The following is a 25,291-nucleotide window of genomic DNA, read 5'->3' as shown; positions in this document are numbered from 1 at the left end:
ATATATTAGCTGTAAATCTAATATTTACAGCTGCATCTACAGTTTTTAAAATATTGTAATAAAAAATTTCAAAAATTGTTCTTGTACAATGATAAAGACTATAAATAGACTTGAAGAATATATGAGCTTTTCTGATGAAGATTTAAAAATAGTATAATTAATTCAAATGTCAGGCAATACCATATTTGTAAACAAGGCCCTGATATGAAATGTTTCAATCAATTCATGCTTATCTAAATTAATAAAGAAAGATGTGGAAGAAAATTATTCTGTTCACTGCCTACCCTAAGCCTCTCCTGAGAGCTGAGAGAAAAGATGATATGTTAGAAACCCTGCAGTTTTTGCAAAAATCTCAAGACTGGATAAGCTTGTTTAGGGCACTGCGTGATTACAGAGAGGAAAGATTAAAAGAGCCTCTTGAAAACTATCAGCAGTACACAGTGGACAGTGTGTGCACACGTGTGGCATAATCAATTACATCAGAAAGTCTCAGACTGTTTGTTAAAAAAAGCTAACAAAATTAAGAATGAATAAGGGAATACCTACCTATTTATGAATAGATCAAATCAACTTTATGTATCATAATACCATGCACCAGTATCATATATAGAAATATAAAAAACTCCGTCATTCACAGAACTAAATTAAATAAAATTCTAAGGCATCTTAATTTTTCCTAGGACATAACACAACTCTTCTCCAAAATGCTGTTTAATATACTGCTGACTAATCTGCCAGTCTACAGTGGACCTGAAAATGACTGCATATTGAAAATGACCACCATTTCCCCCCCCTTATTTTTTAGTTCCTGTTGCCATGTTCTCCCTACATATTCTATCAGAACATTCTCTTATAAACAACATGTTTATAAGTTTGATTATTTTTCTTCACTGAAGTTCTCCTGTGAGCTTCATTACTTGTGCAAATTAAAGGCAAGTATAGGCACACCTTCAACAAAGGCTAAAAACTTTATGCCTGCAAAAATCACTTTTCCCAAAAGCATGCTTTGGAGAAAACATAAAGTTTTTCTTCATCTTTAAAATCTACTTTCAAACTGATAAGGGTTCCTGCATCCCCGATCTTTTACATAAAACACAGCAAAGAAAATGATGTTCAAAGCAGGCAGCTCCCACAAGAAGCAGACCAGACACTTACAGTATTGCACCCACGGATGTCAAACACAGAGACACAGAGAGCTGTACCTTAGCCAGCATGGCCAGGTGCTGGTTCTGTACGATGGCAGTGCGGTACGTAGCTAACCCTCCTTCCTCTAGAGTGGGGAACAGGTAGTATAAGTGGACACTGGCAAAACAAAAAGCAAACCAGATGCTGTTAGCATGTGATTAAAGAGGAACCACGCAAAGAGAACTGTGCCCTTCCCTCAGACCCTAGTGGGTAATACAGGTGGGTCCCTTCCCAAAGTGGAATTCAGCTTGAAGTAAGGTAAAGATACAACATTCAAACAATCCCATCTGATGGGATAGCACTGGCAGCAGAGCAGGAAGAGTGCTGCTTCTCTGCTGGGCAGCACATTATGTCTAAATCCTTGCAGTTCCCAGCCTGCAGTTCCCTCATCTCAGGTTTCTCTCCATCAGCAGCAGCAGAGGGCTCAGCACAGCTGACACCTAGAGGATGCTGAGGAATAAAGCACAAGGAAAGCCGCAGCCTTGAGAAACGCCGTGCTGTGGGTACACACTGCTTTCAGGTGCTGCTGCTGCCAACAGGATATCTATCTTATACATGTTTCTTAAAGTACTTTAACAGATGCTAATGGAAACAAAGAACAGAACTCAACAGCCCGGATTTATCAAACGTGTGAAGTCATTATATCACAAGCAACCAAAAAAAAAAAAAAGAAAAGTAAAAATCACAGGCTTTTAACAATCTTTAATGGTATTTGTCATCATGCTAGAAGGTACTTAATAAAACAGAAACAAAACAAAACAAGTAATTCACTGATCCCATCAAGATCTGAGTAATGAATAAATGATTTTGGATACTTTCATCTATGACTATCCAACCCATATTGAAAGAAGTTAATACATAGAGGGTTTTCAACATTCCAATTAAGGCACTGTATGGCACTAATTATTAAAATATTTTATTAAGCCACTATACAGGGAGAAAATGCAGATGGATGTAAGATTATTTAAGGACAAAAACTGCTATAAAACTTAGAGGCGATCCAATCAAGCATCATAATTCACAACAGCAGACACCTGAAGTTAAGAAAGGTAGAAAAAAAATCAGACTTAAATAGGTGCTTACATGCTCTATTGAACAAAAATTGAGCTCCATTTTTTTTCTGAATCGAGACAAAAGTTAGCTCAGAAAGTGAACTGATGGTTGATGAACAATGACAATGAAAAATGCAAGACATTTTAATCAGCAAGTCTTCCATCTTATCAGCCTGTACTGTTGTATGAGAGAAAAGGCCATGAGTTTTAAGGGCAGTGGAGACCTTTATGGGCTAATAGTTTTTAATATCACGTAGCTAATGGCTAGTAGGGAACAAAGATATAAAGGCAGTTTTGTTGTTCATGTAACAAACTAGCTTAAAGAGCAAATTAGCAGTAAACAAGACTACACCTCTACTTAAAACAGTAGAACAAAGCAGAAAATAGATCATAATCTTCATATTGTGCAACCTGTTTGCCTCTAGTAAGGTAAGGTAGAACAATGGAGGTAACTAATAATATACCTGTATTGTTCATTGATTTCAGAATATTCAGGCCAGAACTGGAAAAATTTTTGATGAACCATGGAGTTTTTTTCATTACTTTTGATGAGATTGCATTTGTGCTTAACTATTTAAGTTGTTATGGAAGTTACAGCCCTAATTACTGGAAATACAAGAACTGCAACACATTCAACATTACCCATAAATGCTTCTCCCTTGCAACAGGACAAAAAGAACCCATGGAAACAAAATAGCATGCTAGGAAAAATATTTTTCCTTTAAAAAAGGGGTATAAAGTTCAACTTGTCTACAGCTGAATAATCTCTAACCCAAATCAATTTAAAATCGCACTCCATGAAACAGAAACTCTAACTTTCTATTCTGTAATCTTTCTTGTTTTATCATGACCACTGGAAGAATTATCAAGAGTGTTGTCTGCAGGTGTGCAGGTCTAAATATCAGGCAGGACTGCAAACATTCACAGTGAAAGTAGACACTGGAAAGTTCAATAAACACAATACTATAATAATAACATACAAAGGTGAGAACTGTTGAAGAATTCCCCATTTACCTTGTTAAGAACTCCACCACAGCATCTCCCAGAAATTCTAAACGCTCATTGTGGTTAATCCTGAAAAAGGCATTTTAAAGTTCACCATAACCTAAGTAGCACATACTGATTATTTACACAACACAATTAAAACAGAAAAAAAATCAGAGTTGATTGCTAATCAGTCATTATACTAATTTTTGCAGCCTCCCACACCCTCTCTGGATTACAATCCTTTCCAAAACAGAGTAATAACTAGGTGAATCATGAGACTCAGGACTGACACCACCAACTTAGAAATTTCTGTATGTTCTGTTCTGAGCTATTGTCAAAGCTTCACAAAATGGGAAAAGGAAACAGGACTGCTGCCTGGCACTGAAGTCAGGTTTCTCTGTCCATCAGAGGGCACCAGCTGATTGAAACAAACAGCCTGTTCCAAGCCTTGTGCATGACACTAGGGAGCTCTACCTAATTAACATCAACACCTGCAGGGCAGGATGACCCTGCAGCAGATCGTTGCTATGGCAGAGGGAACAGAAACTTGGATTTTTCACAGCACCTTTAAATGCCTTCTTCTGTAACTTCCTCTGAGCTCAAAAGAAAAAATGGCTGTACCAGGAGATGCATTCAAAGATGTCATTAAGTTATTAGAATATTTTATTTCCTGTTTTCTTTCATCACTGCTCCTGATTTACCTTTGTTTTCCATAAAGTCTCATTTCCTTCAAGCTGTCTGCCTGCTTATATTCAAAGGACTAAAAGGGCAAGCAGCTGAAAAAGAATGTGAGTTTGTCTTTGAATACATACAAATTTCTGCTCCAGACACTAAAGCAAGTAAGCAACACCATTTTTGATTTCACACATGACTGTAGAAGAATCAAGGCAATTGCCACAGGACTTTTTTTTTTTAATTCAGAAGATCCTTGTCAAGAATTTGGCAACTTTTATTGTAATTTTCATTCCTCCAACAATTATATAATTAGTGTAATTTCTGAAATAGCAGGCCTTAGTTATGGGCTGAAAAAATTCAAGTAGTTCTGCTGTATAAAACAGTAATGTGTGAGCAAATCTACAACACCTCTGTGTGGCAACATAACTGAAAACACACCTCTCTCAGAGATGGGACTTTACATTTTTATGTTATTTCATAAGAATGAATGCAATTTAGCCTTATGTTATCTTCAGAGGACTCAAGCTTGAAGAGAAAAGGGCATGGTCTAGCTGAAACAGTATTTAGGGAACAATGCCACAATAATTTATACAGAATTAATTTTCTTCTATTCCCAAGCTTCTTCCAAAATGATGGCTCTTGAACAGTCCAGCTACAGCACTAGCTGACTAAAGTACACATGGCTATCTAGTTCATGCATTTAAAAGATTGCACTTGCAACTGTTCCTTGCATTAGCTTTGTGAGCTTTGTTTATTCAACTTCAGCTCAATATGTTGCCTGTGGCTGTAAACCACATCTTAAACTATATTTATACGCAGAGAATTCTTAGCGGTCATTTACAGATTATTGCATTAAAACATTAATGGGTTTTGCATCTGTCTTTAAATTGGAATAGTAAATCAGCAAAGCCCATGCTCAGCACCACACTCCTGTTAACAAGGTGCCATGCCAGGAAGGCACTACTGTGAGAAAACGTGATGAAGAATCCAATTTATAGCACTGATAACAACAACAACAAATCTTATTTTTTATTCTGCAGAAAGAAAAAAGGTAGCCTTTTAGTCCTCCTCATTTCAAGGATCAACAAAAATGATAGAATTATCTATTAAAACCTTCCTCAGACATTTTCTGCAGGCATGACCAAACATTTACTATGTCACTACTAATGGAGGTTCACCACACCTTCATAATATAAAAGTCAATTCAAAATTACTTTTCACTTCAACTATTTGCCAATGCTGTTGCTGACAGTAAGCTGGTTGTTTATATTAAATATATCCCACTGCAGCAGCTTCCCTACTTGCAAACAACTATTTTTATTACCTGGAAGGAGCTGGATCATCCTGTCCCAAACGGGACATAATATTTATCAGGGTGTTTATCCCTAAAAACATAAACAATGCACTATTAAGTAAACAGCCACTAATTCACTTTGAATAAATGTAGAAAACAATTACTCAAAATGTTACTTTATAATTGCTGTACACAAGATTATCCTGTTATTTACAGGGCTCATTACATAAAGTATAATCCTTACCAATGCTCTCTGCCTAACTGACCACAGTTCCATTACAACAGTATTGAATTTTTACATTCAGGGAGCCAGATAAATACCACCTTTGCATGAAAAGGACATTCTAAACATTACATAAGCAACAAACAATTTACTTCATTATCACTGAAAACACTTTAAAGGGGTGAGGAATATTTTGCAGCAGACAGACCACATGTTCACATTGGTAAGACACATTTACAAAATATATTCCAGTTTGCTCACCATGTTGAGCAGCAAATTAAGAAAACAGTACTTGCCAAAAATGTAAGCAAATACATCCTCCCACCTCTTACCCTTGCTTGTTCTCAGCTCTTTACTTACTGACTAATTTGCAAAATCCAGTCTTTTAGAAAGACTTCACCAGTGTCTGCATATAATCTTTGAAATCCTCTACTGAAGGCATCTCTCAAAAGAACAATGGTCAAGGAAATGATAATGGAACAAAGGGTGTTCTTACTGATTAAATGTGAGGTAAGAGAAAAATGTTAGTGGTGTAAATAGCATACCTTTTTTTCTCATATGTATATGGTGAACTTTTCTATCTCCATACTTGGGCTGCCGAATCCCACAGTTGGATAAGGAATTTCTGGCATGATCCGGATTCATCCCAAAATTTAAATGATGGCTTGGATGAGTCATGGCAAGCTATAGTGTAACATACATAGGGGAAAAAAAGGGTTAAATGTACTTTTGTAAATGAAAGAAAAACATTATCTTAGACCGGTAGCAAGTAATAGTTATTTTTCAGTTTGAAGGAATGTTACAAAGTGATGCAGTCAATCAGAAACTTGGTTCCAGCAATTTAAATGTAGGGTGAGCTATTTCAGATGTCAAAATGAAGCAACATTTATGCTCAATCATCAGTTTAACTAATTAACTTTCATAATTTTTTTCTTAAAAGAAAAATTAGTTTAGAAGAGAAAAAGCATGAACTATCAATTTGCCTTAAGACTTTTGCTTACCAGCTTTGCTGACCTGATTTCAATACATTTGCTTATTTAAAAATGTATTCACTCTAACACTGAACTATAAATATTCATATTAAAAATAAACAATTAAAAGAGCTTCTCAACCATCCACATTTATATTATTAAAGTATCTATAAAACTCTTGTAGCTCAAAAAATGAAACAACAACAAGTACATTATTCTTGGCAGAGTTAATCACAGAAGAACTCTTTCCCTCATGACAATAGAGGACTCATTCTTCAAATGGAAGAGGAATTACAGGACTGGTCCTCTGTTCTACCTTTGTACCACCAAGGATTACCAAAAGCTTACTCTTCTGCTGACACCACTACTGCAGAAATGGCAGCAGTAAACAGAACTTGTTTTTCAAAACTCCATCCTGCAAACGCCTACATTTTCTCCTTCTTTACACATACACAGATCAAAATATTGTGCTTGTATAAAAGTATCTGCACACAAAACTTGTGTATGAAAAAGAGGAAACACTGGAAAATACAAGCTGCAGTTACTTCTGACCCACATGCAGGACTGGTGCTGCAGACTGTGAGCAAAGACATTCAGTAATTCACTCAAACATTGTCTGTTGCTTTCAAAGCTTAAAACTTAAAGAGTAAAATTATAGTTAATCAACAACAAGAACTTTCTCCAAGTCCTTTTTAATTCCTTGATAGTATTACTAAGTTTGTTGTAATTGCACATTCTCAAATTCTGCTCCATCTGGACTAAATGACACATTACAGCTTTTCTGAATAGATAATTCAGTGTATTCTTTTTTTAACCTGCTTGTACTTTAAAAATAATATACCATGATAAAATAAGTAACAATCAATGCAGAATTATACATCTAACATTGCCTATGCTCAAGCAGATTACTGATACTAAATAGATTTTTAAAAAGCTCTTCCTGTTATGGAAAATGTTTTTAGGTTTTAAATAAACGAGTGTAGGGACAAAGTATTAAAAAATACATTTGTTATAACCCAACATGACTAACACTTGATTTTTATGCTCTCAGCTCTTTTTGATTAGAATTTATTTGCTGGTTTGTGTTTGGCCTCAATATTTTGAAAGTTTCCATCACTGCATTTTTATCTCTGACATTAAAACAAAGACAGCTTGCCAACAACCAAATCCTAGAAAATGCTCAATGTTTAATACAACTTGCAGTAGGAAAATGCCTGGAAAACAAATCCTAGAAACCAGAAAATCTGTGAGAAAAGATATTTCCTTAAAATAATTTGGGAGTAAAATCTCTAAAGAAATGCAAAAACTGCCATGTTTTGAACTTAGCCCAGTCATTGGAGGGAGATGATGCTTACTTTGAAAGAAAGTTCTGAAGAGAAGTCCCCATTTTCCTTCAGTAAACTCAGAAAAAGTCTAAGAGGAAAGGGGCCATCATGCAAAGAATCAGCCTCAGAGGTAATTAGTTCCAAATAAGCACTAACATAAAAGGTTGGTTATGTGACATGGATGTACCTAAAACAAGTAAGAACTTCTTTCCAGTTCCTGCTCTTGCTTGTTAATAAAAAAATTTCATCATGTTCTTGCAGAAATCAAGAGCTGAACAGAAGTTTGCAAATTTCTATTCACTAGCTACAAATGCAAAAAAAAAGGGCAATGTTTTATCTCTTCTCTTTTGGAACAACTGGCTATAAAAACAAGAAGCAAGGCACATCCACTCATCTGCAGAATAACATTGTCTTCTCTATAAATACCTGAAAAAAGGAACTTGCCCAACAATGAGTACTTTACAGTCTTTTCAGTAACTGCATTTTTGTCTGGCTACACATTACAAGCAAATCCAGATCTACCACGGGAGTAAATGTAGGTATAATACCTATGTGAACAATAGATATCTCTATTTAGAAGTCTCTTGGGAAAACTGAAACTTTCAAAAGATCTGCAGTACAAGTGATGAGGTCCATCCAAGCTGTGGCAATGCTGTGCACTTCAGCACTATGGATGAGCTCAGTAATATGGAGAGAAACCAGCAAGACATTGGAGTTTTGTTTTCATATCTTACCTGCAGTAAGCACCTATCTCGAAAAGTGTAGCCTATCAATTTGTCCAAGTGCATCAGACACTGATGGTAGCGGACATGGTGGGTGAGGACAGGAAGCATCATTGCATGCTGAAAAAACAAATGCAATAAGCAAAATCATTCAACTTTAGTATACAGAGAATTCAGTTGACTGAGCTAAAAATACAAACACTTCCCAACTGTGACAACATCTAGTTTACTGCTTTGGTTTAAATGAGGGGAAAAAAAAATCAGTTACCCATCCTTCACTTATCAAAGCACTTAATTAATCATGTTTTTATCTCGAGCCCTGCCCAGACTATCTGCAAAGAAATTATTCCTAATATCCAATCTTAAACCCCCTTGGTACAACTTGAGACCATTTCCTTTTGTCCTGTCACTTGCTGCCTGGGAGAACACACCATCTCCCACCTGGCTACATGCTCCTTTCAGGCAGTTGCAGAGAGTGATAAGGTCTCCCCCGAGCCTCCTTTTCTCCCAGCTCCCTCAGCTACTTCTCATCAGACTTGTGCTCCAGACCCTTCACCAGCCCCAGTGCCCTTCTCTGGACACACTCCAGGTCCCTCAATGTCCTTCTGGTATTGAGGAGCCCAAAACTGGACACCGGATTCAAGGTGCAGCCTCACCAGTGCTGAGGACAGAGGACAATCCCTGCTGTGCTGGTCACACTATTGATGATACAGGCCAGGATGCCCTTGGCCTTTCTGCCCACTTGGGCACACGCTGGCTCATGTACAGTCGGCTGTTGACTAGGAACTCTTCCCCCTGGTCCTTTTCTCTCAGATGAAAAAACCAGACAATAGGCAAGAAAAAGACTCTCTGGATCTCCAAAAGGCAGAAAAATATGAAACCACTCCAAGCAGAATTAGGAAGTGTTAGGAAGATTTATTTTGTTACCATGTCACTCATTTACAGTTTTTCTGGGGTATTTGTAAGAACATCCCTTTAATCTCCATATAAACTGTAGAGGTGTGCTTCATATGTGTTCCCTCATGGAAGCAATTAATTGAAAACCAGCAAATCAAACCTGAATTGCTTCACAGGACAACTGTGCCTCCCTGCCTCTACGCTCCACCGTACTAGACAGAAAGAGTCTCCTCAAGCAACACTTAACATTCTTTACAATACATGTGTCCCTGAATTTGAGGACTGAGATACCAAGTTTCAGACTTTTATCAGCTCTGGTACAGTGAGCTGTGGTGCAGCTGGGAGCACACAGAAAGACTTTAATTTGACTCTTGAAGTTATATTGACAAAATGCTGCTTTCCTATTTGATTGGTTGATTGATTGATTCAATCAACATCCGTCATCTTGGGCTACGGTTATTCAATGTTTCTGATGTTTTATGTATTTATCTCTGTAGAAGAGATGTTTTTAAAATATGTACGATTTCAAATACTTTGCATGTCCTTGTCTTGCTGCAGCTAGCATGGCAAGGCAGAGACTCTCTCAAGTGCCCTTAGATAGTGCTCTCATCCCCCAGGACAGCAAGTGCTCCTGACCTGAAGCTACTAAGGGGAAGTAGGTGAGCTGAAACATTTTGGGATGTGTGAAATGCTGAACACTCTACACTGCTGTTGAGAGCTCACCAGCAACAATGGTGTGGGTGGAGAGGTGGAACAGAGGTGGTGTCTTCTCAGCATTGCCAGATCCTGCCACACTATGTATTACGTGCTGCCCAGCTCAGTGGCCAAGTACTGCACTTGATATACTGGGTAACTTCAAGTGAGCCTGTCAGAACTCAGACATTTCATTAAACATTCCACTCACCATTTTTCCTCCCCTTTCAAGCAGTTCACTTCTGAGACAGCAAAGCCCAGTGTCATTAAGGCTACATGGAACTGAGAGCAAGTATAAGCTATCACAAGTGACTTAAAAGAGTTTCAATCTTCTAAACTGCAATGCTTTTAAAAGCAGTAATTTTAAATCACTGCACTTGAGCTCTGCCCCCAGAGCTGATTTATGCGTATTTAGTTTTAGTCTTCTTTAATCTGGGAAAAAGCATGTAGCAACAGCAGCAATCTTTCATTTTACAGACATACAGTTGCATATTCTTGGCCTCTCTAAGAAATCAAATCAAAGGACCTTCATACCAGAACTGGCTGATTTAGATGTTACAGCTGCATATGGGCACAAAAACTGTGAAATAGCCTTACTTTTATCATTCTTTGGTGTTTTGCTGTCCTTCAACAAAATGAAACAGGAATATTCAAGACATTAGGAGATGAATCACAAAAGATATTATGAATAACACACAACAGTTCCAAAGTGCCTAAACTGGAAATTTACACTGTTTACTTAAGCTGTAAAAAGATACACAGTTCACAACACAAAAAATAGGAAAGGACTGTGATGTTCCTGAGCTATGAGATGAGATATTGTGCCATTATTCTCCTTTTACTTCAGAAGCAATAGTAGAATCACAAGAAATGTTTCAGATAGAAGCAATTGTAATTACTAGCATTTCTCTCTAGAACTTCTCCCTTTGGCCTGACCAGACTTCTAAGATTATAATGGAATTTCTACCTATACCCTTGCCTAGCAACCCCCCTAATTTATACTTCACATTGTTAAGCTAATATTAAGTTGCATGCATTTAACTCTTAAATAACATCACCAAATCAACAGCTAAAAAATAATGCAAGTATGTCCCGAGCGTAATTATTTGGCTGTTACTACTACTCAAATTTTACTAATACAAAATTAAATAAAAATTACATTTATTCTTATCATATCACAAAGCTGGTTGCTGTCAACTGATTCAGAATAGGTTCTGACAGAGATGTTCCTTGGAGATGTCATGCATATGAAACAGTGCATCTGAACGATACCTTTCTACTGAGGCTCACCTCAAAAGGTAATTGTGGTGGGGTTTTAGGTTTTTTTTACTTTCTTTCAAGTAAAAATGTATTTCTTCATGCTTTACTGTAAAACTTGGGGTGTTTTTAAAAGCAATCTAAATAGAAAAATATAATAAAATTAAAATATATAAAACCAAGCCAGCTGATGGATTAAGTTCCACATTAGATTCAACATTTGGCAAACCTGCAGCCTCAAGCTGGTCATTCCTAACCTCTCTCCCTTGCACTAATCAACCCCTGGGAGAAAATTTTATATTAACTTTTTTGTGTGTATAGAAGAGGGGGACAGAACACTAGAATAGTTCCCTAGATGAACAGATATTACTGAGGTAATCATTTCCATTTGGTTCCTCAGTCTGGACGAAACCCTTGCAAAGGTAAATGGCAGCTACCAAGAAAGAAAATCCATCTCTCTGGTTCAGTCACCTGGCAGACGTCAGAGCGTATCCCTGTTTTCCAGAAGCCCTGGCTGCTCAACTCCACAGTCACTTCACGTCTCATTGTGTTCTTCTGGCGAATTTTCTGCAGTGCTTCCTAAGCAGGGAGAGAACAGAGCTCCTGTGAAGAGCTTGCTACAACAAAGCAAAGCAATGCACACACCAGCACATTCACAATACCATGTGAGGTTCAGTTTTGGTCAGCAGTTTCTAAGGCTGGTACAGATCTGATAACTCCCAGACACAGACTGGCAGATGTGTTGGAAAAGAGTGTAGGCAGGGGATTTTGGTAGACCAAGGAGAGAACAGAGGTGACTACATTTTCTTTGCTGCAAATGACAAAACAAACCAGTCCAACTCATAACATCCAAGATGATACATGAGTAAGAAAGGTAAAGTCCTTATAATGAAAGCACTTTCTTTACCAGATGTACAAAACAACCTCTTCACTCATGTCCATCTCTGTGTGTACTCCTGGTCTGAACATTCAGGAGGAGCAAAACAGGCTTTGTTTTGTCATCTTGGCTACTTTGCAACAGTTCCTGTTCAGCTATGTCACTCTGCCCAGTCTGGCAAAGGGGTCAGCATTCACCAGTCCTGGAGAATATGCTGATTGAAATCCACCAATTTTATTTCAATAAGAATTATTAAAAGTATGTTTTACCTTGACCACTGGCTATTTTGGTGGTGGGCAAACAATTTGTCTCTAGAAACCATGAAAGGGTCAGAATAATTGAAAGATTTTGACAGTATCATTGAAAGAAAATATTTTCTGTAAAAATGAAATGAAAGAAAAACAGATAAAATAAATAAGCCCTGGATTAGAATCTCTTGGTTCCAATACTATAAAGCCCTGGGGTGTGCAAGCTCCCCACACAGTATGAACTAACCCCTCAGTGCTCTGCCTTCTTCAGAATACAAAGCTCTTCAAAGCTGCAACTTATCCTGCCTCTCCTTCTCCTTTTCATTGCAGGGCACTTGCTCAAAGCTGTCTCTTCCCAGCTCCCAGTTTGAAGCCTGTGAGCATACCTGGGCAGGAACAGGCTCTGTTTTCTGATTTGCAGAGACTCACAGAGTAGTTCCAACAGGTGCATCTGTCCAGACACAGATTCATCAAACCTCAGACACCCCAGTAAAGAGGTGTCTAGGGTAAGACGCTAGATAGCCCTGGTTCCTTTTATATTCAGTGAAGAGGATAAATGGCTTCAAAAATGCATTTCTCCCTCCACTGACTTCAAAGTGAGCCTTCAGGTCCTAATTTATTCATCTGCTGTAAATGCTCAAAGTTAGGTTAGAGGAACAAAGCCCCAGGCATGACCTTGTCACAAATAATATCATTGTACAGCCTCACAGTGGTGGATGACTGATGGCAGAGGGAACAGAGATGCTGCCAGCACTGCACCCCTTGTGCATTGTCAAAGGTGTGTCATTGAGTTTTTCTGAGAAAGGTGCTACAGTGTTTGCCAGACCTGGCTGTATTTCAGTCTGACTGGCTCAGAAGCACTCCATAATATGTGATTCATAATCTTTAAAAGCCCATGTACTAGTCAGGTAGAGTCCTACAGCTCCTTCTGAGTTACTGACACCTCTACTGGCAAATACATAGATTATCCTCACAGTTTCAGCTTCAGCCCTGTATGCCTCCCTCTTGGCCAGCTACTTGTAAAACTCATTATCCTAGATAATACAGTCTAGAAACAAAAAACAGCAGCCCACAGCAAGTGCTAAATAATAAACGAATATTTTATCTTCTGGAGCAAAATATGATCTGCCCTTACAAACAATCCACTACAATTTTACAAATGAGCTATACATTACCCCCCTAATGAAAATATGCCCATGAAACAATGATCTTCTGCTTGCTCTGCGTGTAGTTGTGGCAAACAAAATCACCTCTGTAAGAACAAATTTTTTTTTTCCTTTACAACTGTGGCACAGTTCAGTCACAATGTTGTGGGTTTGGTTTTGGTTATTTGTTTTTTTTTTTCTGTTTACGAGTAAGGAAGCCAAGGGCTTATTTAATATCAGCATTAAATAAAATGTTTACTAACACTCGTGCTCACACAACAGCATACTATACTTTGCAACAATGAAAAAATTCAGGTGCAATGTCATATGTATCAAACACCAAACACTTTCTGCAACCAAAAGTAATTCTGAAAGTGCAAATTCTGAGACTTCCCCAATAAACTGGGGAAGTCTCAGGAATCACACTCCATGATTCTCAAGCATCCTTCCCAACTCAGAGTAGTCTATGATTTTATGAATAATTAGTGTTTCTAATGAATAAATAAAAATACAATAACACTTAATTAATTACCATCCTGTACTCGAGAAGTTAATTTCTCCTTTGTGTATTCTTTACACAGGTTGTCAAATCAAGAGTGCCTGATGGACACTCACCAGACAAATTGAAACCTTCAGTCCATGGGTTTAGAGAAATAAGTTGGTTTAGGCTATATTTAGGAGTGTTTGTTTTTCTGCTTTTAATTCCCAATTGGTTGAGCATTTGCACTTAGGAAATGCTTATTGCTCATCACTTTTCAGGGAAAAAACCAAAATGAGAAAAATAACTTGTCTATCATACAACAACCAGATGATTTCAAGTCAAAGATCTTAAGCAATGTCACCATACCACCTAATAAATTACGGTTTATGCACACAAATGTGGCAGCTTTTATTTCAGAAGAGAAATGTTTAAAATCATGAGCCAGTTAAAAGTGTATTATGAAATAAAAAGTCCTTCTCTATGCTAATTCTTGAAACCATTAATGGCAACAGCTATAAAGAAGTTATGGTTCCATAACAATAATTTCTATAATTGGGTAAAAAACTTGCAGCAGTTTGACAGCTGAAAAGAGGAAAAAACCTCCATTCAATAACAAGCATAGATAAAAATAAAATCTGTGTTAAGAGTCTGGAAAGAAAATGTTTTACAAAGGATTTCTATTGTTTCCATAAACAGGACAGTCATAAAGCTTTATTCCCTCCCAAATTACAATGCTCAATTATCAGTCATAGGAAGGTCCAGAATACCTCTCTTTGTGATAATTTCTGTTTATCAGCCTGTTTGACTTTGGGACTGTTAGCCAGTAGGTGACGCAGCTTCACATAACTCTTCCACAGCTTTTGGTATCTGAAGAACAAAACCAGAAAACAAGTATTTTGGTCAGTGAACAGAAGTGTCTCCCTGTTGTCATTAGAAACACACCAGCTGCTAATAATGCACACAATGTACACAAAGAATGTCTACAAGCACCTCTTTGCTACAGAAATAAAATAATCTCAAAGCTTTTTCTGAGAGGTGATAGTGCCTGGGTAGCTGCTCCAGCAGGGTGGGCCAGGTAGCAGAGAGGAGGCATTGGTGTGCACAGTGAGGTAAAGAACAGCAAAGATCCAGGCAGACCCCAGGTGTCCCAGATACCCACCCATCCTGTCCAAAGAGCCACCTCTGCATGCTGAAAAGACGTGCCTGCCCCTTAACTCAATTCAGGCAGGTGAAAACTCATTCCTCTCTACATGGTTTACCTATCACTCACTGCAAAGGAGTAGCACCCTTCCCCAGGAAGTGTCTGTCCTTACACCAGCTCAAACATTTCAGTGAGGAAGAGCTCTACAAGTCACATGTAACATGAAGTTACTCAGTGAAAAGCAAAATGAAAGTTTTGTTCCCTATGGGTTTGTGCTGAATGAAAAGAGCAATTAAAGTTATTTCTGAGACTGGCATATACTTAAGTTTTCTGGTTTTCTGCAACCATCTAGCCTTTTCTTATTTTGGCAGTGTCTAATTACATACGTTTTCCTTGGTACAAGTCCCTCAGTGATTTAGCACAAACTTTCACCAAATTTGTAAGAACTTACTCCATTTGAAAACAACATAACATTATATTCAGTTGTAACTGACCAACAGGTTCAAAAGTCACAATGGGAGGAGCAACAAAGAGAATCATGACAGGGACCCTGTGTCCTTAGGAAACAATGCTACCTACCTTCAAAATGTAACCTCTGTATTCAGGACAACCATAAATCAGACTTTGAATAGGAAGCAAGGAATTAGAGGCCAGAGGAAAGAAGTTTACTCAAGTTAATTTTTAATTGTATTTATGTTATAAAAGACAATCTTCCCCAGCAACAACTTAGAGCAGTGGTTTCATTAGGAAGTTTTCATGTTAGTGGCTTAGCAGTCAATGAATCAGCAGCTCTTACTATTTCATAATCTTCCCAGCATCCCACATTTACAGACGCATAAACAAATCTTTTCTTATTGGCATTTTTTCCCCAGCTATTTCTCTGCAGCGTTCTTGAATGTATACTCTCTGCCTCTGGAGATACTGATACTTTTTCAGTCTACAAACACATCTGAAATGGTCAATCCATAGATTTTTCTCATGCTCCATTCACCACACTTTTACAATCTGAAGAACAGCACATCTATTTTTGATAAATCACCATCCAAAAAAGAAAAATTAAGTTAATGAACAAATCAACCAAAACAAAAAGAACAAATGCCTTGAGGAAGTTTCAACCCAAAAACAAGAACCTGAAACTGTGATCTACAATACACATTTTTCTGCAAGTATTGACAAGGGTGAAACAAGCTTTGTTATTGCAATTAAATTTGAGAATTAATAAACATATTACCATTACAAAAAATTCTGCATTAGAACATCATCACAAAGAAAAGACACATTAGAGGAAAATCTCTTCTGGGTGCACATACACCAGAGCTAAGCCTGACATTTATGACAGCGCCACAGAGGTCTTTCACAAAAAATGCTTTGTTACTTTGATAAAACAAAACATACCTACGTTCTGCAAGCAGCTCCAAGGTTAAAACCGAAAACAAAAAACAAACCCACGAATAAATTTTCAAGAAAAAAAAAATGTGTGGGAAGAATAATGTGTCTCTTTATACTATTTTCAATGAAAATACTAGAACTTTCCAGCTACTAATAAATTCAGCATCAAAGTAGAGATAATTCTTATATTTTTGGGTCTAATTATTTCCTTTTTATGGACAAGAAAACTAAAAGATAAAGAGATATGCTAATGATCAAGGTCAAAAATCCCATCTTATTATCTGGGTGAGCACTCAATATTCCTACGTCCTGCCACGCTGAATTTAAAATCCTCAGCAAGCAGTTGCAAAAGAATACAACTGTCATACATGCATGTGCATGTTTGGGCCTCAAAACTGCAGATATGTTGAGCATTTTGCACATAAATCATCCTCTCTTACTGCATTTTTGTTTTTAGTATTGTTGCTGTTACTGTTATTTTTCTTGTCTCATTGCTATTTCCAGTAAATCATTGTTCTCTCAACCTGTGGTCTCCACCTTTTGTGTCTCTCAGTGGAAGGGGAAGGGAGTGGCTTGTGGTTCTCTTATTAGTGGGAGTACTAAACTGGGGAATATCATTCCTAAACTACTGCACTGAGGAAAAAGACAACCTTAATTACACACACACCAGAGACAGGCTTTATACTGTCATCATGCAGAAAACAGATGTCCCAATCACTGGAAGAATTCCCTGAAATAGTCAGAGCTTAAGAAAAGAACTGGGAACAAAATCCAATCATCACTTTTGCGTCCCCTCATCAATCCACAGTGAAACACAATTTATTGGTCTGCCCAAAGACCTGATTCCCTCTCTACTCCTTCTCTACATTCCTCCCAAACTCTATCAGGATTTTAAAAGCACAGAAAAGTAGCATGGATGCAAAAGCTTCCAAGCTAGGAAACACTATGTAGACATGATCCTTCAAAGTCCAGAAAGAGATGTTTAAGTAGGATACAGCAGTATGCAAGAAACAATCACCATGAAGCAATCAAACAGAAAATGGCTACATTACCTGAAGAACATCTAATCAAACAATGAAGCAACAGTTCTGAAATAAAAATCATTACTTTTGCATATGATACACAACAGTACTGGTGAAGTGATTACCTGAAATCTTCTCCCTGTCAGTAGCATAAGAAAACTCAAACAGTGACTTGAGAAATTTAAAAACATCCACTCAGGGCTGTTTAACAAAATTACCTAAATACATCCTCTAGCCCAGATGTCTATATGCTACAGATATTAGGAAGCTTGGGTAACTACTTCTCCTTCTCTGCCTTCCTGTTACGCTATTCTCTCTCTGAAAACCCTCCACTGGCCTCTCAGAGAAATAACATGGAGCTTGAGGAACCACCTTTTGCTGGACCTAGAAGAGCTGTTGAGAGGTTAAGACGTTTTATACCACATGTGCATGTGTGTTTGCTTCAGCAGATCCTGAACTATTCCAGAGAAAAAGTTACTCCTCATATTTTCTAACTTGCAGGAGCTTGTGTCCAATATCATAAGCGCTAAGCTTTATACTGGACTCAAGTAAGCACAAAACCAAGCCCTATTTAAGGCACAAATGACAACAGTAATGAGTTCCTGTACAAAAGAAAAGGAAAAGCATCTTACTGAGGATCTCCAGCATAACTGAGTTGAGCAGGTCGTATCCCGAAGTGCACAATAATAGGGAAAGTAATTACATCAGGATTGAATTGTTCGCGGTCTAGTTGATCAATACGAACTGAGCTGGGCTTCTAGGAGAAAAAAAACAAAATGCAACTAAATTGACAGCAGCTCCATGGAAAATTTACTGCCTCAAGCCCACACTATCCAGGAAACACGAAGCAACAACATTCCAGACTTAGTAAGATGCACATTAAACTAATCATTAATACTATTATAAACACTTGGCAACAACAATAACTGAAACAAAGTTAATTGACCTAACACTCAAAGAAAAAATCCAAAAAGGCCTTTTAATTTTAAACATCTGGAAATTTACTTTTACTATTTCCAAGAACTTAAAACAACTTTCTCTGGTCAAGCATCACACCAGAAATAAAAATTAGGATTAGCATTCTGGCATCCAAACACCCACATGCCTGAGTAGTTTGCTAAGATCATGTTACCTCTCTAATTCTAGTTCATGATTTCCCAAAGCAAATGAAGGCATTATTAGATCCATTCAATCACACTGACTAAACAGCATCAAAAAAAATCTGTCATACTACTCTCACAAAAGGTTCCTAGGCTGATGTGTACAAGGAGGAATACAGTCTTGTATAATGAGGAGACTTTTGGCCTTTTAACACTTCAAAACAGAAGTTCTTTTCATTGTTAAAAAGGACAGTGCAAAAGAAGGCAACTTTCGCTTCAGCTCTATGAACGCAGAGAGTAAGTAATTGCACATCACTGTAGCAGACATGCTGCTCACAGAGCTTTTGATCACTTACCCAGCATATTTAAAAACTCAGCTGAAGGCGCACAGTTTGTCTCCAAGTAAACAACTTCTCCATTACCTGTCAGGCTGCTTTGTAATGTGCCTGCTTTCTCCCCCCTTTGCAATCAGCTGGATGAGGCCAATATATTTTGCTTGTCTTAGGTTTCAGAAAAAGGGCATTACTTCTAGTTACCTGCATTTCAGAACTTCTCATTTAGCACTGTAAAGATGCACTCAAAGATGAGTTTCAGTGTTACACAAACAGCTCCCACCATTCTCTTCACAAAACAATAAAAACGGTGTCAAGAATAAAGCTTTTACCCTCCAAACCACCTTGGTAGAACTGTTCACAGGAATAATTTTCTGCACGGAAAAGCAAAGCTATATATGGCCACAGTTCAATCTATTCTAAAAAAAAAACTTACTTAAATGCTTGACTTTCAGATAAAGAAATATTTTCCAAGGGAACAATGCTTATCAGCTTCCCTTTAGAGAAGATGACTGAACATAAAGTTACATCTACCCAGCCAAAAAAATCCAGAAGAAAAAAATATTCATGTTAGTTAATAGTTAACCTAATGAAATTAGTTAGTTACAGCTGATGGTTTAAAAAAAAAAAAAAAAGAAAAAAAAAGGTCTTCCCCACAGCGCTTCTTATAAAAAACGATTAAAATAAAAAAAGCCCTAAAGAAAATAATGGGCAATATTTGCACCAGACAAACTGTTGTTCCCTAAAAAAAAAAGAGTTTAAAGGTGCTGTTTTTTAGGGATAAAGTTAATTTTATTTTTAGGGGGTTGTTTTTCATTTTTTTCGAGATTGCACAACACCAGCTTGAGAAGTTTTTGTCTGTTTATAAGTTGTTTGTTGGTTCTCCCCACTCTTAATATTAAATCGAGGAACTTCTCCCATCTCTGTACCCCTTCAAAAGCAGCCTTGATACACCACTCCTCTGAGAACCAGGTCAGCAAAATATAATTAACAGAATATTAAAAAATAATTGTACTCAATATACCAATTATAATCAATACAATTAAAAAATACAAACACAATTTAGATACATCAACAGAGGCAATGAAATACTCAGAAGTGCAAAAAGGACATCTTTCACTATGAATATAGCAAGGTCTGTGTTAAATGTGTGAACTCAGGACTACTCAAAGCCTTCTTCATTTCCGTGACACTGTCTTGCAGTTGTCAGTCAGTTACACAGCTCCTCACAGAGGGCTGACAGCAAACAGGACAAAAGAACTTCTCCAAGACCTAATCACAAGTGCTCCCTCACTGACAGCTATGAGAGGGGTGTAGCTGGGTTATGCTTTTTTTATTTCATCATGAACACCAGCCTCCTCTCCAGTGCCCTTTCTGAAGGTTAAATGAACAAACAGCAACATACAGAAACATTGAGTATAAATTGCACACCAGCAGACAGGATGCAAGCAAATTAGATGTTATTCTTCCAGAGCTTTATCCCTGTGCTCTTTTAAAAGTGCTTTGATAGACTATCCAATAATCACAACCTTGCCTTTAAAGTCACATCAAAACCAAAAAATTCTAACAGAACAGAGGTCTGTTATTTTTGTCTCCTACTCCAAATCTCATGAATCAAGGCTCTCCTGACATTAGAACAAAACATGAAATAGCACACAGATGCAGTACAGAAGTATATTAATATATACATACATCTATGTAGTAGTGAGAAAACCAACAATATTTTAGGAAGAGTGAAATATGAAAGATAACTACAATTTGTGAACTTCTAAATCTATTCCAACACAAAGCTTCATTGAAGTAATGAAACACCATGAATAAACAAAATAATTTTAAATAATGCTGAAATACTGTTAGTTGTTTAAGTGGGATTTATATCCTATTATAAGTTTTTTCCCTTCTCCATATTGCACAAATATACACCTTACACTGAAAAAAAATAAAACATATACATAAAACCTAGATTCAATCACAAGAGGAATTACATGCTGTGCAACAAAACAAAATTTAGTGTTTTTACTTTGTTGTTTCAAGTGGATATAATTGAATTGAAGAGCTGTCATTTTCTAAAACAGTTTACTATTGTCTCCAACAGAACTGTTTTATCTTCTAATGTTGGAAAATGCATAGGTAATAGTTTCATACTCTGTTTTTCACTTACATTCATAGTCAGTCCAATATGCTGCAATGTACAGGAAAAATCCACAAACTAAGAATGTCATTGCAATCTTGAGAGAAAAAACATGTTCTAATGATGCCATTATAACATGACATTTCAAAGCACTATAGATTTCTTTTATGCTTACATATTTTGATGTCCACATGTCTCTAAAAATGCTGCCTTGTAGAATGCAAGGTTTGCCAGTAAAAAATCACACAAGATCTCAGAATTAACGCTATGGCTCACAAATCACACTGCTTTGTACATACAGACATTTAGAGTTCTGTGACACAAGGAAGGAACACACATGCATTGCTCCATGCTAAACAAAAAAGCGAGTTTTCAGCTAGCTGAAATCAGCATAACTTCAGCAAAATAACTGAAGTTATGTCAGTGCATAGCATTCAGATGCTGACAACTTGTGGACAGGCATGTACCTTGTATCACAGAAACCACAGGCAAGTTAAGGCTGTTTAGGTTTTCTAACAATTTCTGTTATAGGGTTCTGGTTTAGCAATCATTTAAAGCAGTTGAGGTAGAATTTTCCCTAGTGAGAGTTCACGTGTATTTTTGTATGTCATGTTTCCAGAAACAGGCTAATTTTCTTGTTGTTTCAAAAGTTTTACTTTACTCAGAATGAAATCAAGGGGAAAATTATCTGACCCAAGTTATTATTAGCTTATTAAGTACTTTACTAATGTTATGCCGCTATATTTAAAAATATGAACTGAAAAAATATATTTAGCATGTCACCCTGGCTGCAGTTTGGGGACAGGATTTTCAGTTGAAAAACTAGATTTCTTCTTAGGCATGGTACCAAGTCCCACTTTTTCTTAAGAAACTAAGAATTTGAGCTATGAGCAAAGGAGGAAAATGAAGTCAGAAAAAGAAAGGTATTACTACTGAGAAAGCTGCATGTCAGTCTCAAATATTAGGTCCAAAATATGCCTCTAAGATACCCTTTTGAAAACTCTACAAATACAATCCTGCAGCTTTTAGTGGACATTCATCTATTCTTGTGACCTACATTTCTTAAAAGGGAAATTCAGAATAATGGGCTGAATTCACATACACACCGGAGTTGAAAGGAGCTGTGTTCAAGAACATGTGCTTTAAAATACCAATTGTTCCAAAAATAATAAGCCACAGGGGTTTCAAACTAGGCACCAAAAATTATTACATGCATTAATTAACATACACAAAATTCCTCAGTGTGAGTGAGAGCAACACAAAAACAATGTGGAAAAAACTACATAGGTAGAAAACACCTTTTCCATATTCAAGCCAGTGTTAGCACACATTAAATACAACTGTCAATAGGGGGTCAAAGGAGGGAAAGTAAATAGCAAATAGTTGCTATTTCTCTGTGCTGTGTCTGGGAAAAGAGAATGAGATCATGCACATAAAGACTGTCTGAGAAAATAGGAAAATAGGAAAGTTTTACACACGTAAAATATAGCTCTTCCTTTTAACATGCACATTGAAACAGTGCCCATGTGAAAATACATCCTTTAGCACAGCAGCAGAGGGGACAATTCAGGGTTGGAACCAGTCAATAAACTGTTCCTACTGCAATCTGCAACTGCCACCGGTTTTCCTGCTTTAATTTAGCCTGTAACAAGCTCTCTGAAAGAAGACATGTACATGTCACTGGATTGTACAAAAAAACCAAAAAATTATTTATTTGTTCTACCATGCCAGGGCTGGTAACGATCATCCCTTTGCATTCTTCTGCATATTTCTGCCATTCCAGTTCTTCCCACTGAAGCATGTTGGCAATCTCCTCTTCAGGCACCAGAGCTTTACTGCATCGTAACAAGTAGAGAAGAATCTGATGCATTGAGAGTACTTCTTTTCCTCCATCTTAAAACCACAAATAAAAAAAACACATTTCAGAGATTCAATCCTAAAGCATGAGCATAAAAGAAAATATGCAGAACACAAAGCATTTGTAAGAGCAAAATAAAATGCAAAATGCTTAAGTGATTTGACAAATATGAAGACAAATGTTTTACTGATGAATACTGCTCACACATAAACGTAATTGCTAAACTAAAGCAGTAACAGCAATGGTGGCAAGAGTAACAGTTCCATCATACTGTAAACTTGAAGTTTCTAACTTGCCTGAATAAACTTTAAAATGAATAAGCAGAACAGTCAGTTATGCTGTCCAGTTATATCTTCCTTTTCACAATTTTATCATTCTTTTCACAACAGCAGTTAAAAAGCCTTTAGGTGTTATGCAGCTTTTTTTAAGTACACTCAAAATTTTACAGGATACTTCTGGATTAATGTAGTAAGCTATCCCTGCACTTTAAACTCATCTGTAGTGCTTACATGCCATAACTGCAGTAATGAAGACTAAAGAGCCTCATGCTGTCTTCTGTCACTAAATGAATCAAGGGCATGTGAAAATTACTAAACACCTCTGAGACCCCAGGAAAAATAAACAGCAAAGGCTGTTTGTAACAAAAGAAGACACTATAATCTGACTGGCTTCAGGTAGCCAGGTACAGATGTGAATATGCACACAGGAAAGGTGAGTGATGGTCCTGACAGATCACCACTCAGCAATCACTCAGATCACTGACTATTCAAATCCAGTAAGTCTGCTCTTGTCAGTAAAGTCACTGCATGTTCCCCCAATGCTTTAATTTTGACATACATCTCTCTAATTCCCTCCTTTAATAACAGTGCTAATTTGTAGGTATGGAGGAATCTTCGAGTTTCAGCCCCATGGAACACAAACACTGATTTCCTTCCCTGAGGGAGCAGAAACAATCTAGTCCAGCCACTGGGTATGTTTTTTTTCCATCACTACACCCACAAAAGAGAAACAGTGACAAGCCAGAAGTAAAACCTTAGAGCAATATGGGGGACGACACCACAGCACAAAGAGTGATCCCAGGCACGGTGGAAAAGCCTTGCAGAGCTGCTGCACAACAGCAGCACTGCGTAAGATGATGTTCTCTACAAGGTATGTGAGGAACCAAGCCCTCCCTTCTCTTACTTCTGCTGGGATTACAGCACTACTGCATGGAAATGAAGACAGGCAATGGTGTAACTTGGCCTCTCAGAACAGCTAACTCACTCCAAAAGGGAATCTCAAGTGGGGAAAATACACACCAAACCTCACTGGAAAAAGAAAACACTTCTAAATAGCTACAAGGACAGATTTTTAAATGTGCAAAATTTTCCTTCAGATTAAAGGGGGCTCCAGTTACAAGGCTGTTCTTTGTCAACAACTTGATTATACTCTTATGCAAAAGGTAGCCCCCATCCACCAGTCACTAAAATGTAAGTGTATCCTTACCCATGGAAGATTATGTACAGGTTGCTATAGATGGCTGTGCTATGTGAAAATCAGAGACCCTTTTTAAATCAGAATATGCAGTACTTGGGACCTCAAATGTGTTTTTTTCTAGGCTTTTACTCTCTGAATATATTTATCATCATAAAAACCTATGAAAATGGATACAATACAGCAACTGTTCTTCATGCAATGCATCTCAGTAAACCAGATATGACTAGGTCAGAGCTACTCCAAGGCCTGTCCCCAAGTAAATCCACATAGAAAACCTGACATCCCAAACATTATTATTTTTAGACAATGTTAGGAAAGTAAAAAAGAAAAAAGTAGAAGGGATGGGAAATCAGCAATTCATTCCTATCTTTAAAGAGAGCTGATGGATGTGTGGAGATCTGATGCACCAACATCTTCTTTGATTAGACTTAGGAAGTGTTCTGCAAACACACCTGAAGGAAATAGATTTCCATGCTCTGAAAATTAAAAATCTTCAAGGATACTTCAAAAAATAATCAATAAAAAATGAAAGCTTGATTAAAAAAAAAACCTGTCAAAAAGATGCTAAAAGGCAACTACATATGCAGAAATATCAGGAAAAAGACATTTTTAGAAAAGAGTTAGAAGGCTGGGAACCTTAAAGAAGAAGCAGCACATAGGAATACATATTACAGAGACTTATCTCTCCCTATCAGTAAACAACCCAACAGCACAGAAAGAGCTGACTTCTAATCTAAAATTAAAAAAAAAAAAAAAATCAGAATATAAAAACCCTGAACAGGAAAGCACCCTTAAGCTACACAAACTAGG

The 25,291-nt window shown here is 37.2% G+C and overlaps 1 protein-coding gene across 3 annotated transcripts in view; it reads right to left on the bottom strand.

Moving 5' to 3' along the window:
- The window catches only part of DROSHA (drosha ribonuclease III), a 76,133-nt gene that overhangs the window by 24,199 nt on the left and 26,643 nt on the right, over positions 1–25,291 (bottom strand). For all 3 annotated transcript variants that reach the window (XM_064427260.1, XM_064427267.1, XM_064427274.1), the window contains 9 exons: positions 22,871–23,040; positions 18,217–18,341; positions 14,800–14,899; positions 11,753–11,860; positions 8,447–8,554; positions 5,962–6,100; positions 5,224–5,284; positions 3,252–3,311; positions 1,203–1,302 (listed from right to left, as the gene is read on the bottom strand). In XM_064427260.1, coding sequence (XP_064283330.1) covers positions 1,203–1,302; positions 3,252–3,311; positions 5,224–5,284; positions 5,962–6,100; positions 8,447–8,554; positions 11,753–11,860; positions 14,800–14,899; positions 18,217–18,341; positions 22,871–23,040 — 971 coding nt within the window. The remainder of the gene's footprint in view (positions 1–1,202; positions 1,303–3,251; positions 3,312–5,223; positions 5,285–5,961; positions 6,101–8,446; positions 8,555–11,752; positions 11,861–14,799; positions 14,900–18,216; positions 18,342–22,870; positions 23,041–25,291) is intronic.

The sequence above is a fragment of the Passer domesticus genome, chromosome 1 (assembly GCF_036417665.1).
Source record: "Passer domesticus isolate bPasDom1 chromosome 1, bPasDom1.hap1, whole genome shotgun sequence".
Lineage (NCBI taxonomy): Eukaryota > Metazoa > Chordata > Aves > Passeriformes > Passeridae > Passer > Passer domesticus.
The sequence above is the reverse complement of the archived record's forward strand: the minus strand, read 5'-3'. Positions and strand labels throughout refer to the sequence as shown.